At 43.2% G+C, this 15,175-nt stretch overlaps 1 protein-coding gene across 5 annotated transcripts in view; it reads left to right on the top strand.

Moving 5' to 3' along the window:
* LOC136448207 (nitric oxide synthase 1-like) overlaps positions 1-14,593 on the top strand; it is a 93,674-nt gene extending 79,081 nt beyond the window's left edge. For 3 of the 5 annotated variants that reach the window (XM_066447465.1, XM_066447455.1, XM_066447474.1), the window contains exons 12-28: positions 702-846; positions 1,647-1,751; positions 2,327-2,391; positions 2,810-2,842; positions 3,205-3,333; positions 3,731-3,905; positions 4,310-4,454; positions 4,919-4,997; positions 5,860-6,053; positions 6,999-7,168; positions 7,574-7,784; positions 8,759-8,846; positions 9,266-9,384; positions 9,727-9,890; positions 10,280-10,474; positions 11,206-11,367; positions 12,267-14,593. In XM_066447465.1, coding sequence (XP_066303562.1) covers positions 702-846; positions 1,647-1,751; positions 2,327-2,391; positions 2,810-2,842; positions 3,205-3,333; positions 3,731-3,905; positions 4,310-4,454; positions 4,919-4,997; positions 5,860-6,053; positions 6,999-7,168; positions 7,574-7,784; positions 8,759-8,846; positions 9,266-9,384; positions 9,727-9,890; positions 10,280-10,474; positions 11,206-11,367; positions 12,267-12,404 — 2,317 coding nt within the window. In that variant the 3' untranslated portion in view covers positions 12,405-14,593. The remainder of the gene's footprint in view (positions 1-701; positions 847-1,646; positions 1,752-2,326; positions 2,392-2,809; positions 2,843-3,204; positions 3,334-3,730; positions 3,906-4,309; positions 4,455-4,918; positions 4,998-5,859; positions 6,054-6,998; positions 7,169-7,573; positions 7,785-8,758; positions 8,847-9,265; positions 9,385-9,726; positions 9,891-10,279; positions 10,475-11,205; positions 11,368-12,266) is intronic. The other 2 variants (XM_066447483.1, XM_066447492.1) reach the window with 2 other exon arrangements.
* Positions 14,594-15,175: the final 582 nt, after the last annotated feature.

The raw sequence follows: 15,175 nt of genomic DNA, 5'->3' as shown, positions 1-15,175 counted from the left end.
AGATTGAGAGCAAACAAAACATTGATAACTAGTTTTCTTATATTTACTGACAATTATATTAATCTGTGCGTCAAGGAAGTACTGAATTAAGCACCAGAATACAACATCGCACTTCCAAAAGCCAAAAGCTATGAGTACGTATTGCACGAGATTGCTTTACAGGGGGGTGCGTCAAATCAGCAACCAAGCAATGACGTCCAGTCTGACACAAGCCTCAATGATTTCTTATCGATACCAAAGGCCTTTTGTATGCTATTGGAGAAGAAACAAGTCAAACATGGCACATTCTTGATAATGACAGTGGCCAAAGGACGAATAAGCCTGTTTACTGTAAAGGCCCTGAGGTACAAACAAAACATGTCTGTACATTCCATATCTGGACATGTATATAATTACAAAGCCATGTCCAGGCAAGAACTAATTACAAGCCAGGGGCTTTCACCTTTGACCTTTCGCATGTGTACTTAGAATTGGGAGACTCCTTATTGTATGAGCCAAACCTACTCTAATTTTGTGACTTATGCTTATGCTATGGTTACTGCATTCAAGAATTGAGTTGCCTAAAGTACAATGTTCCTGTAGTTTCATCCAGCACTGAGACTAATTATGCCTAATACAATAAGATTACACTATGCCTAAATCCATCAGAGGCATAGGTACCGGTTTGCACCCACTAAATAACTACACTTTTTTACCACCAGAGCCGTGAAGTTCTCTGCAAAGCTGATGGGAAAAGCGCTGGCCAAGCGGGTGAAGGCAACCATTCTGTACGCTACAGAGACCGGCAAGTCGGAGCGGTACGCCAAAACGGTCTGTGAAATCTTCAAGCACGCGTTTGATGCCAAGGTAAGAATTTAGTAACCATTATTCTACTTCGAATGTTTCTTGTATTCAATTTTTTTTAGATTTAGATCGTAATTTTGGCTTAAATTTTATCCCGAATAGGGAAGAAGCCGTTATCGAAAAGTCTGTTTTAGATCCTTGTCGGCCGTTGTTTGTCTGCAACAACCTGCTAGAAAATCTTACAACATAAGAATTGTAGACGACCTAAGATGAATGTGACCGCATTGTAATGGATTGCCTTGTAAGAAGCTATATCTCATTGTCATTGTGGCGTCGGACGGTCGAGTGGCTAGGGTAGAGGACACGAGATCGAGAAGTTGTGGGTTCGATAACTGGCATTGATAGCTAGACGTTGTGTTTTGTTTTTGTTTTGTTTGTATTGCATACCCGGCAAACCGCCTCATGGCGTAACACACCAGGTTTATACTGAAGAGTACAAGCTGCATATCCGGAGAAATCATATGATCCACTCACACCGGAAAAGGACCCCTACTCTTTTCGATAAGTGCGGTGGATTCTTTAACGTGCAAGAGGTGTGGCTCTCCTCAAACACGGCACCTCCATTTAACGTCTTATCCGAGGGACGTCCCTAACCGAAGCTAGGTACACATTTACACCTAAGTGAAGTGAGGAAAGTATTGTTAAGTGCCTTTCCCAACTGCATGCACAACATCGGGGCATATCGGTGGTTTCGAACCCTGGACCTCTCGGTTGTGGGCGAAACACCCTACCGATTGCGCCACACGAAAAAGGCTATGGGACTAACTTTACCTTATTTGACCTCATTGAATGTCGTGCCACAGGTGATGTGTATGGATGATTATGACATCATGCACCTGGAACATGAGACACTGGTCATCGTGGTGACCAGCACATTCGGCAATGGCGATCCACCGGACAACGGGGAGGCACGTATATTGATGAATGAAAGAAAGAATGAAAGAATGAATGAATGAATGAATGAATGAATGAATGGATGGATGGATGGATGGATGGATGGATGGATGGATGGATGGATGGATGGATGGATGAACGAACTTGACTTCCTTGACCCCATATGTCCACCAACAATAATAATGATTGTTTTTCATTAACTATGCAAACGATGCGCCCATGCACTTGGTGTGCTATGAATTCGAACCACAACAATATAGACCAATGGCATATAATCATGTACGCATCTTAATTAAGTCGAACACTCGGTGTCTAATGTCTGTATATTGAAGCACTGCACACACACACGCACACACACACACACATACATACATACGCACACACGCACACATACACACGCGCGCACTCACACACACATGCACACGCACACACACAGACACACGCACACACATACACACACGCGCGCACTCGCACACACACACACACACACACACACACACAAACACACACACACACACACAAACAAAAACACCACCACCCATTTGCTGTAGCCTCCAGTGAATATCTAATGCCCATTTTACATTTACAGTCGTTTGGCCAAGCCCTTCTGGAGATGCGACATCCACCAATGGACAACAACGACAACAGACCCCCGTAAGTTTACTTGTAGTTCGAAAGCAGTTCAAAAGCATCAAAGGTTCCAGATACAATAGGATTCCTGATATTGGGCAAAAGCAATGCGACACCGAGTGTGTTTGATAAACGTTTGTTGTTGTTTGTTTGTTTGTTGTTTTGTTTTCTAGTGTTTTGTTGAAAATATTGTCGATAATGCATTCTATCCGTGCTGCTTCGTAAATTATCGCAAATATTTATGCCCTTTTTTTCAAAATAAGAATAAGAAAAACGGGCATCTTCAAAAAATTTCATAGTTTTCTTTTTTGTTTGTTTTCTTGTTTTCATCGTGTTCTCTTCGAAATTCCTCACAAACAAAAAGTTGCTAATATACGTGCCTTGTCAGATGACTTTCTGTTCATTTAATTTTTGTTTTTTTGTTTATATTTATTCGACAAAGTATACGGCGGGTTTCTGAATCAAGCAGCGACGGGTTGGTACTTCAATGTTCACCTTTCCTTTTTTCTTGATTTGATTATGTACCCATTTGTTCTGTTGTTTTTGAATTCCTTTTTCGTCCAAACATTTGGCATTTGTGTGATGTTGTTTTCCTTAAACATATGAATTTGGTTTCACACAATTCAAGAGGAGTTAAAACATGAGTCACACTGCTAAATTTGTAAACTAGTACTCTTATGTTAGCTTTATTTTATCTTGCTGTCTTATTTGTGTTCCCTTAATTTGCTGAATCAAGATTTGAAAAAAAGGTCTAAGGTCTAAAACTTATGAAACGTATAGAAACTTATAAGCTAGATGACGCAGCCATTTTATGTGTACGCGTGACGTTTTCTTCAGTGGGCACACGAAGCGGCTGAGCAGCATTTCCAGCAGCGCCACCGAGCGGCGCCGGAAGTTCTCGCACCAGATGAAGGAGCGGGACATGGACAGCATGGACCTGGACGGCGGGCCCCTCAGTAATGTCAGGTGCGCTCATCTGTTATGCTTAGGTCCCAATTGAAACAATTCTGGGAATTCTTACAAATCAGGCGTAAAGTATACTATTAGGCTCGCCCTTGAGGCGTCGCCAAAATGGGGGCCCCGCCGGGTAGTTCATGGACTGTTTTTTTTTTTCAACTTTGGGCTAGTTCCCGTGGGGCACCTTATGGCTGCTGGGCTTTTTTGGGCCCGGTCGGGACCTCGAATCATCTTAACTCGGACTTAAAATCAACGCGGGACCTGGTTGCAACTGGACCCTGTGAGCTAATCGTGCGAACACCGGCCGTAGATGCTAACTGGCCAACTCGAGTCCTTGTCAAAGAATGAGCAAACTACAATTCAATCTTGCTTTCTGAAACTTTATTTTTGTCCAATTTCTTTCTAGGTTTTCGGCCTTTGGGCTTGGTTCTCGGGCCTACCCAGGATTCTGCGCGTTTGCGCATGCGGTTGACACCCTGTTCGGTGAGCTGGGAGGAGAACGGATCTACAAGATGGGGGAGGGGGACGAGCTGTGCGGACAGGAGGAGTCATTCCGAAAGTGGGCTAAAGGCGTGTTCAAGGTACATGTGGGAAACAGTAATGTTACGAGGTTAATGGCCTGTTTTATGTACATGTCATTATTTAGACCTGCATGTAGGAGTCCAATCTTAGGTCATATGATGTCACTGTGGCAATCCAGCTGCAAAGACTTGCAAATAAATGGGCTGTTATGATGCCTTTTAACGTGCTCGATGCACCTCCTCGATCACGGGGACCCTATTTTACGTCCCTTCCTAAAGACAACCTCAACTAAGATGCCCTACCCAGGAGCTGAACCGGAGTCTCTCAGATTGCCAACTACATGTAATTGGAACCAAGGGCTCAACTGTGAGGCTGCTACCAGTTGAGCTACGGGACATCCGGCGAAAGGTTGACATGCGGGAATGTTTATCAATCTCTATATCTGTCTTATTGCAAACCACAGGCGGCCTGTGATACTTTCTGTGTCGGTGACGACCTAAACATGAGCGAGGCTAGCTCCACCCTGCTGAACTCGGACGCAACCTGGTCACCGGACAAGTTCCGACTCATTCCGGCAGAGGGCGTTAAGGAGTTTGAAATCTGGGAAGGCAAGTATACAACGGGTGCTTCTGGGCGTCATTTCAAAGAGATGTCGGTCAAACTTTTTTGGCATCGTTACCTCTTATGCTTATTTTCTTTTTTGAAAATGTAACAATTTTCTTAAAGGATACATGTGAGGTAAGTAACTAGAGGTAAGTATTTGTGCTACATATACTTTAGGTTTGCTATGTTAGTTTAGCGATTATGGGGTCATTTTATAGATATGAATTGGTATTGAATTTTTCTTTTTATTTGAGTTGAATGTGTGATAGCTGTGTGCCGATTTTTTAAGAATAGAAAGAGCGCTAGCAATCCCCCATAACACCCCTCCCAATGAAATGGTATGGTGACCCTGTGACGTCGCAATTCAAGATGGCGGCCACCACACATGCCAACGGATTCGTGTAGATAGCTCCTTGACGGATTCAACAAAGCTTTTGCTACGCAAACCTGTAATTTCTGTGTGTTTCAGGACTATCGAAGGTGCACCATAGAAACGTGGTACCCTGCAGACTCATCTCCAGAGAAAACCTGCAAGCACCCGACTCTGGGTACGTTTAATTTTTTTTTCCATTTTTCCTGCATCAAGAGATTTATTTCTTATTGCTGGTGTCCTGATATCTGTTTCGTAAAGCCCCTGTCACACATTCAGGACCCTCCCATGACTTTGCTCTCGGCCACTCCCCAACCAAGGATGGAGCTAGGTTAGGTGTGGCCTGAAATCCATCCTGTTCCAGCTCCAGTACCGTCCTCTGACCACATGCGACCCAAGCAGAATATCTTTCTGACTTTGGAATCTATAGTCGGCCTGCGTATGCAATTTTTAGATAATTGTAGGCAACCCCGCCGACAAACTCCTAACCACAGATGACCTTGCTGATGACTCTTTTACTACTCATGACGAAACTCTTGAAGGCACCCAGAGCATCTTATGATGCTTAAAAACTAGAAATATTATAGTTGCTGTAATCTTTATGAAATTGACATTTAATGCCACTGTTTAACACATTTGCGTGCGGGTTTCTTATCAAAAGCGGCACAAAAATAAGCTACATGATGATCTTTTAGTTTCACGCGCCTAGTGTAAATAGACCGATACCGTAGCCACGCCCACCTCCGTCAAAACGTAGAAATGCGTAATTTAAACATAAAAATGCAACTATTTGACGGACATACTGTCTCATACTCTCTCATTGCTCGAAACGCTAATTGTGACAGTCAGGATCAGTCTATCAGGGCTTGGATTTTCTATCAGTTTTCACCACACAACAACATCGTATCTTTGCTCCTTTAATGTCGATGTGCAATGGTATAGTGTTATTGGAACTTACTATGTGTAGGGATGACTAGTTTCAAGCCTTATAAAATGCTCTGGATGCCTTTGAAAACCACGTATTTCTCTTCGCGTTGTAGCCGGGAGACCATCCTGGTGAGGCTAGACTCCCAGGGCTCGGACGATCTGAACTATGTGCCCGGGGACCATCTTGCCGTCTTCCCGGCCAACGAGGACCACCTTGTGCAGGCCGTGCTGGACCGACTGGACAACGCTCCCGACCCGGACAGTATCGTCAACATGGAGGTTCTCCAAGAGAAGCAGACGCCGCTAGGTAAGGACACTTCCGCTCTAACGATGTACCCTCAAAATATCTACTTTGGATTTCTTAATGCATTCTTGTCATTATTTCGTATTTCATGGAGGAAAGGTTACTTTGTAGTTGGACACCGCCCATACGGAATATGTATCTGTACAGCCAGTAAAATCGCCCTTCAGCGTAATGCTGAGAGTTGGCGGAAAGAAAGATATGATACAAAAGATACGAAAACACACAAAACCTGTTTTTAAAGATTAGTGATGAGCAAATATTGTTGTGAATTTTTTGATACTGTATACACTTTTAATTTTCGTTTCCACAAACGAGCCCCGGTTTGGAAATGTGACCCTAGCATAACTCACCAACTTCGGCGTACTGTACATATCAACTACAGGTCTATTCGCATTACATTTCTTCAGATTAAAGGAAAGCTACACAAAAAATTGAAAATCCTACTATGCTATGCTTAATGTATTCCATAGTCAAATTCTTACTTCAAGTTGTTTTACATTAGTCCGTCATAGTTTTGGGATCTTCCACCGTTTGCAACTTATGGCGTGCTGCGCTGACATCTTCTCACCTGATAATTATGGTCCACTGAACACTGACGTCATATAATTCAATCATCAGGTGAGATTATCACCCTCTCACCTGATAATTGAATTATATGACGTCAGTGTTCTAAATTTTTCACCTGATGATTAATTATATGACGTCAGTGTTCAGTGTGCCAAAAGTATCAGGTGAGAAGGCGTCAGCACGGCATAAGTTGCAAAAGGTGAAAAATCCTTTGACGGACTTATGTAACACAACTTGAAAAAAGATCTTGATTTTGGAATATGTTAAGCATAGCAAAGTAGGATTTTCAATTTTTGTGTAGCTTTCCTTTAATGTCTAACATATAAAAGGAAGATGAGAGGTATCTTTACTGTGTTTGCTCCTCGCCCTTCGGCCCACCAGGAGCCATACGAACATGGATGACGAGCGAGAGACTGCCCCCCTGCTCCCTCCGGACGGCCTTGTCTCGGTACTTTGACATCACGACGCCTCCATCGCCTCAGTTACTGCAGCATCTGGCTACACAAGCTACAGATGAGGAGGAGAAGAAAGAATTGGAGGTTTTGGGAAAGGTAAGTTGGCTCGTGATTTATCAATTTTAAATTGACAGTTACATGTATAACGTTACAAGTCGTCGCTAAATAGTCTGTCACAGACAGAGCAGTTACAGAGGGGTGTAACGCATAGACTGATAATTAATAGAACGCGTCGATGCATCAAAATTGATATGCAATCGGTCTAAAAAAATATTTTTAAAAAGCGAAACAAAATATATTGCGATCCATAGTAAGGTCTATGATACAGTAAAGGCCCACGTGCAAGTCGATATTTAGCTTCCAGAAAGATTATGGTAAGGGGCATTTTTTGTCAAACCTTTGCACAAAATTTCTGCGACCAGTTTTTGTTGCACTCTGTTTCTGCACGAAAAAAGATTAGCAATCGTTTAGATTAGAACGCATTTCTCCCCATTCGTTTAGGGTGACGCGAGGTATGAAGACTGGAAGTTTGAGCGTACCCCGAACCTCGTAGAGGTCCTTGAGGACTACCCGTCCCTGAAGGTGGCTCCTACCCTCCTGCTGAGTCAGCTACCCTTCCTGCAGCAGCGGTACTACTCCATCAGCTCATCACAGAGGATGTACCCGGGAGAGATCCACGCTACGGTCGCAGTGGTCAGGTTTGCCACTCAGGGTACGTGTAGAGAGGGTCCCCAGAAAGTGCGAAATGGAACGAAATGGAACGAAATGGAACGAAATGGAGATACATGAATAAGGATTTCATCAAGGGAAAAACGATTGATGTGTCGTTATAGTTGAAGTGAAAAAGGTGGCAGGGACAAAACTATACACTCTGTTTCCTGTAGCCTTAAGATCCACACAAAACATAGAATTGGCAGACAAATGGAGGAGGAATGAGTCTTCCTAGAATTAGACTGGAAGAACTGGAGGAAGAAATGCTCTTTGCTAGCTGGCAGGAACACTAGTAGATTCAATTCATGATTCAAGATGTATTCATTGAAATATCACAGTGAGACACGAAATTACATTCAATTTACTTTACATTTAAGTTAAAATCATTAACGGCGCACCATATTGCGCATCTACTAGTTTAAGTTAAAAGGTGTTAGTATGTAAGCCTCGCTGGAGAAGATGTAGGATGCAAATTTAGAGAGCACGGAGGAGTCTAAGTACTTTAACCTTTCGAGAACATGGTTTCAAGCCATCTGTCTCGAATGTATAATGTTGTATCAATAAGGGACCTGAATTCAACCACGTATCCTTCAGCAAAATGCAGTTTCAGGACCTACAGTATCCATGCATTACACTACCACCTCAATACAAGTTATATCTTCATGAATCCGTTAATGATCTGTGGATTCACGACCATGAGCATCTAAATTGAGGCATTAACGTTAAGTGCTTGTTACAGTTATACGGTTAAGCTACCACGCAGAAAGGCATTTCTCTATGCCACACCCGCACACCTCAGGTCATCCTTTGTGTAAACGCGCGCCAAAAAACAATTTGCAGAGGTCTAGAAAGGTTGGAATAGAGGAAAAGAGATCGCCATTTTCCCACACATGTGTGCTATAGGAATAAGTCGCTGACACCCAACTGCCTTGTAGATATCGACAAACCTTTGATGATATATGATATTTTTTCTAGGTGGCGTGGGTCCTACCCACAACGGAGTCTGCTCATCTTGGTTGAACCGAATCGAGAAGGATGATATCGTACCTTGTTTCGTGCGGGGGTAAGTTTTATGGGTCACTTGTTGTAAATTTACATTGCTCATCCTGAACTTTATGTGCCACTCACATTACATAAGCCAGGGTAGCTCGAAACGTATATAAAATCAACAAAAGCCTGGAAAAGTTTCTCAATGAAGGGACTGCAATGTCAATGATAATGCCTATAAGATTCCTTTGTATTTTTCGATATCTATTTCCTTCATTTCTCTCATACTTTTTATTTATTTATAGGGTGCAAGGTCATTCATTATTCTCCAAAATTGGATCAACCTAATTTGCTTTTGTCCTCTGCCAGCCAGAGTATTTCATCCAACCTCGGCTAACAGAGACTCGTGTTAGTGCCTAGTGCCTCATTCTTTTTTTTATCCCTGTATTAAGTTGATGTACATGGTTGCTCATTGAAACAATTGACCGTTCTCAGGGCACAAAACTTCCATCTACCCGAGGACCCCACGGTTCCGCTGATGATGGTAGGTCCGGGGACTGGCATCGCGCCGTTCCGCAGCTTCTGGCAGCACAGGCAGATGGAGGTCACTTCTGGTAAGCATCAGAGATGTTTCCAACAAGGGTTCGATTCGATCTTCTCGCAAGTCTAGTTCATTAATTATTCAAGTAGGCTTCTGATCAACATTACATGTCATGTACATGTGTCCGTTGATCAGTTCCTGTCACTCTATGGTGACTGTGATTAGCAAATGCAAAATAAATAATTGCGAAAACAGACCAAAAAAACATAATTCCCCCACCCGTGAATTAGTAGTCTCTTCCAATGACCCTGTGACCTGGACTGTCTGCCATGCCTGATAAACGACTAGTTCCATCACCTCTGAACTCTAATTCCCGTCACCCACGCAAGTCTGACCATGTCCATGTGTCTGTCAGGTGACCCACATCATCGGCCAAAGTACGGCCAGATGACGTTAGTATTCGGCTGTCGGCAGTCGAAAATGGACGACATCTACAAGCACGAGACAGCACAGGCAAAGGAGGAGGGCGCCTTGACTGAGGTCTACACGGCTCTGTCCAGGGAGCCGGGCGTACCAAAGGTACATTTCCAATTGTCCCTTTCGGCCCAATGTCGCCCCTCTTCATTTGCAAAAAAAAAAACCCACGAAGCTTTAAAGCAAAGATCTCGTGAGCAAGGTCATCTGTTGTTGAGAGCTGGTCGGCGAGGTTGAATACTGGTCTTTAAAAGACGTCTGTGCCAGCCTACTACTAGTATACATTTTGAAAAATCAAAGTGGGGAAAGTCATATTCTGCCTAGATACGACCAGAGGAAAGCACTGGAATTAGAATAGGATGAATTCCAGGCTGCTCTCAACCCAGCACCGACCTTTGTTGGGGACCGGGAGTGGTCGGGAGCAAAGCCATGTGAAGGTCCTTGATGTGTGACAGGGGCTTAACCCTGCCCCTAACGCATTGTTTATTCCTCAGTCGTATGTCCAGAACGTCATCTTGGACCTGATTCCCGAGAAGGTGTGCGACCTCCTGATGAAGCATAACGGCCATTTCTACGTCTGCGGGGACGTTTCCATGGCAGCAGACGTCTGCAACACGCTGGAGAAGGCCATGGAAAAACAGCAGGGCATGACCCCCAACAAGGCCAAGGACTTCGTCGACAAGCTGAAGGTTAGAGACAAGCTGTCTCTTTAAACCACAAGACGCGCATTGTTTACGCAGTACACCCTCCTTTATCAGCGCTGAAACCCGCTCGGGAATTGTTCGGCAAACCCTCCTGGTCTAAGCCCTGATCTTTTGATCGGAGCTTTTGGCTTCTGGGGGCGTCACTGACAGCTGCTCATATATAATTAATGAGCTAGCCTTATTTGGCACAAACAGTCGTTATTTGCTCATGAATAATTAAGTAGCGACGTAAGACGTAAGCTGATTGGCTGATAGCTTCTCAGCGTCCTTTGCGGCTTTGCCAAACTGTCGTTTTTATGACGACTTAAAACTTTTCTGGCTTTTAAAAACGACAGTTTGGCACCTTATACATGTATGTGGCATACCCTATTGTCAGAAACGTCTTACTTCAAACGGTAACGGAAGTTACAAAATGTGTACAAAATGAGAGCGAGCGTTATGTCTCAGAGGCGTCACCTTTGACATGATGACACAATGCACTTCGTTGCGCATGCGTACATAAAAACATGAACAGCCTTCGAATCTTTCAAAACGCTGTGCAGGAGAGTGGCTTGACTTCTGACCTCCAATCTTACGACCTGGCATGCTCACCATCTTATGGATATCATCTAACCGTATTTGGTGGTTGCAAATTTGAACAGTGTATCAACAGATGTCATTAGATCAATATCAGCATAACATCAGAGATGTGCCAATTTTCCCCTTTTCCTTCGCAGGACTGCAACCGATACCATGAGGACATCTTTGGGGTAACCTTGAGGACCCAGGAGGTGACTGACCGTGTGCGCTCGGCCGCACGTAAGAACTGGGTGCGGGTGAAGAGACTGCGGCCCAGCACGGTGGTCCCGCCCACCAGAGGTCTCTCACCGGTACGTGAGGTATGGTCGAACACGTTAATCAACCTGGCTTTTTTTCCTACAGCAGGCTTGCGGTCGCAGCACTTCGTCTTCTCTAGCATCTTGAGGCATGGTCATGGTTATGCGCTCTTTCCAGGTCTTTGCATCTAATAAAGAAGTTCACGATTCTAAGAACACGTGCGCAAGGTCACAGGTGAACAGTTCTTGTGTCGATCATGTGTTATACCTGCCCAGAATCTGTCCGTTAATTTGCATAATAATGTCGGACGTGTTTTGTTTATGTCTCAGGAGCCTTCACCTTTGACCTTGCACATGCGTACTTAGAATTGCGAATCTCCTTACTCCACAGTCTACTGCATTCAATGATTCATTCCCTATGGCACACCCTGAATGGCTTGCCTTTGTTTCTCTTGGGATATGTTTAGATAAAACGGTATCATTACGACAAAGAGCCATGGTTAATAGCGTTTTTTTGCAATAAACGTTGCTTTATCTGGTTTCATTCAGAACAACCAAGATGATAATTTATAGCATGGCATGCAGGTTTCCATGCATCAGCCGCTGCTTGCTAATGACGCATTTTAGCAATCTTAAGCTTCCAGATTCCCAACTATAGTACTAGGTATCATAGATCCCCTTTCTACTCTGGGCTGTGACCGCTGACCGACCAAAATTAACAAATTTCATGAACAAATAAAGACATTTTTGTATCTAGTTTTGTGCATTCTGTTTCTTTTACGCCATACTGATGCATCGTGTATCATATTCAAATTATAAAACCAAGGGACACAAAAACCCAATTTTGGTCGCTGAAGTACAGTCCTATCGCCATCTTATGGAAAGGGGGCCAAGTTATCCTATCCATCGATACTAACGTCATGTGTATTTATTCAAAATCCTTACGTTTGCCCACCCAACAGAGTTCGTCCTTGTCATCTACGCCCATGTCCACGCCGTCCGCCACTCCCGCCAACTCCCCCTACTCTTCACCGCTGCACCGGCCCGATCCGACCGTGTGTGCCAACGGCGATTTACCAAGTCTACACATTGAGGAATAAGCGTAGCACCTCACAGAAACTGGTAAAGAGGATAAGTGAAGTTAACGCTTCTAGGCTTGACGCACGCCACCTCGTAAGGGCTTTACTTCCTGGGCGGTCACGGTCGTCGTAGGTCGTCGTACGATTTTTTAATGTCGTAGGATGTTCAAGTAGTATTTGCCAGAGCTAGCCGCCGACAAAGATCTAAGACAGTCTTTTCGGTAACAGGACGGCTGATTTGTACGACACATTCACGTCTATCCCAAGAATGATCTTATTATAGCTTGCGATCGTACGACGACCGTACGACGAATGTGGCAAGGCCCTTGATTGTGGCTACCAGGTAGCACGTACACAGAACGCTATAGCACACAACTGGAGCATAAGCATATAAGGGCCATCCTCCCGAACATGCCTGCTATCGCTCGGTAACGTTACCTCCTATTCAAGGCTGTAAAATCTGGTGACGTTATTGACAGTTGCTCATGAATAATAAATGCTAGCCTTATTTGGCACAAACAGTCGTTATTTTTGCTCTGAACCCAAAGTAGCGATGTAATTAAGACGTAACCTGATTGGTTGATAGCATTTCAGCGTCGTTTGCGCTCTAGATGGCTGAAAGCTGTTTTGGTGGTGACGTCGCCAGAATTTCACAGGATTAAAAAGGCAGGGCCGCTATGGGAGGTAACGTTACCGAGCGATAGCGGGCCTGTTCGGGAGGGTGATAAGGGCGTGTTGGCGTATTTACGTGTAATATTCTGAACATAGTTTCCACATATGCGAAGAGGAATTGTATGCAACGCCCGATATTCTGATGCACCGTTGACCAAACATGCATCAGATACTGTATGCACATTAATCTCCAAGCAGATCTCTACGGGGGCAAACTCGTATCCAGCCGGCCAGAATCTACAGCCAGCCCCCGTAGAGATCTGCTTGGATATCATAGGCACATTGCGTTCTGGGTACGTGCTTTACCCGCTACTCGTGCTTGCATCTAGTAAAGTGATCGCCATCGGTGAAAGTCTTTTACAATGTGAAGTAAAGCTTTGTCCAACATGTCAGGGGGGCGGGGAGATTGCGAGTTGGTAGAATCGCCGATTCTACCTAGCCTCCGCTGCAGACTCCTTCCAGCTGTTTTTTTTTTCAAGTTACAATTTTATTAGTATTGTTATTATCATTTTCTTATTGCTAGCCAGCAATATCAAAGAAAAAATGTAATAATAAATGACAATGATCTTTATTTGCACGTTCATGCCCACATGGGCTAAATGCAGTACAGTAGTTTCACATGAAACGTATTCAGTGTAGTGAATCGTTACATGAAGTGTTTTTAAACAGTGAGATAAACAAAACAACTAGATATATGCTATACTATATCTATACTATACAAAATTGTAACTTGAAAAAGAAAACAGCCGGAAGGAGTCTGCAACGGAGGCTAGATTCTACCAGTATAGTTCGGAGTTTCCGCCGATCGAGACTCTGAGCAGGATTCTATAAATTTGTAAGGGTGATCTCCTAAGATTCAAGTCAAGCCAAAGATCTAAAGTGACATGAATCAAAGTTGAAACGTTTTGACTAATCTCCAAGCAGATCTCCACGGAGATAAAATCGTACTAACTAGCCAGAGAAGCTCCAGTAAGCCAGAGAAGTTGTCAGGCACCGTCATTAACACCTGCTAAGCAAGAAAAGTTTGATCAGGTAACAATTGGATGTTAATAGCCTTTGTTGAAGCCGACGTGTTGCAGATCCCGGTTGCAATGAAAACTTCTTATGCCAGTTGGATATGGTCTTTGCAACCGTTGGATCTGCATGGAGATTACGTTTTGACGCTAAACGATTTGAAGCTAATATCTTTACATTTACTGACTCTGAACGGGATCTCTACCGGATGAAACTACGAAAGACTAGGGATACGGTTGGAATCTCTACCGACTTTTCTACCCTGAAACATATATATATGAAAACAATGCCTTTTTACAGCATTTGAAATTAAAGTGAATCAAAGTTTTGTGTTTTAACATTGTAGCAAGTATTCACCTTTTTTGTGATGCGATGTATAATACTAGCAGAATGTTAAAAACATAACTTGATAGGGACATTTAAAGAGGTAGATGGGCAATTGTCACTGCATAGAAGCCAATACCAATCAAGACAATAATGTATTGAAAAAATGTTCATTATTAAATAAGACGTCATATATGTCACATATGGATTGATAGCGTGGTGTGTATCATTGTGCGTTGAGGCAATACCCCAGAAGAATGCTACATTCGCCTACAATTTATATGCAAGGACATTATCCATTGACTTCGATTGAATTCCAGCAGTTCGAAATGAATCTACTTACTGAGCACGTTTTTGAATGTATCTAAATTCAACGATGCTTGGATGTCAAAAATTATAGTGAGTGTTTTGAATATAGATATAACGGACGTTGTGGTCTTTCGTGATGTAAATGGTTATTACGTGCACGTAAAGATGTATATCGTTCCATTGTTATTGCTGCTAAAAGTGGCAGTTATGCAAATTTACCAAAAGAGAGCTGCAGCAGCCTATGACGGGCAATCAACTATTTCTCTATGTTCAGTGATTTCCGAAGGACGATGAAAATCAAAATGAATACACGATATGTATATGAAAATCATGTGAACAGTTTAAATGAGAAGAAAGATGCAAGTAGTAAACAACACTTTTTAAAATTACAGTGATAGGCACTTGCTAGTGGTTGTAACAGAATTGATTGCATCTTCTTGCTTGTTTTGATGGAACTGTCTCGATTGACAATG

Source organism: Branchiostoma lanceolatum, chromosome 1, assembly GCF_035083965.1.
Source record: "Branchiostoma lanceolatum isolate klBraLanc5 chromosome 1, klBraLanc5.hap2, whole genome shotgun sequence".
Classification (NCBI taxonomy): Eukaryota; Metazoa; Chordata; class Leptocardii; order Amphioxiformes; family Branchiostomatidae; genus Branchiostoma; species Branchiostoma lanceolatum.
The sequence above is the reverse complement of the archived record's forward strand: the minus strand, read 5'-3'. Positions and strand labels throughout refer to the sequence as shown.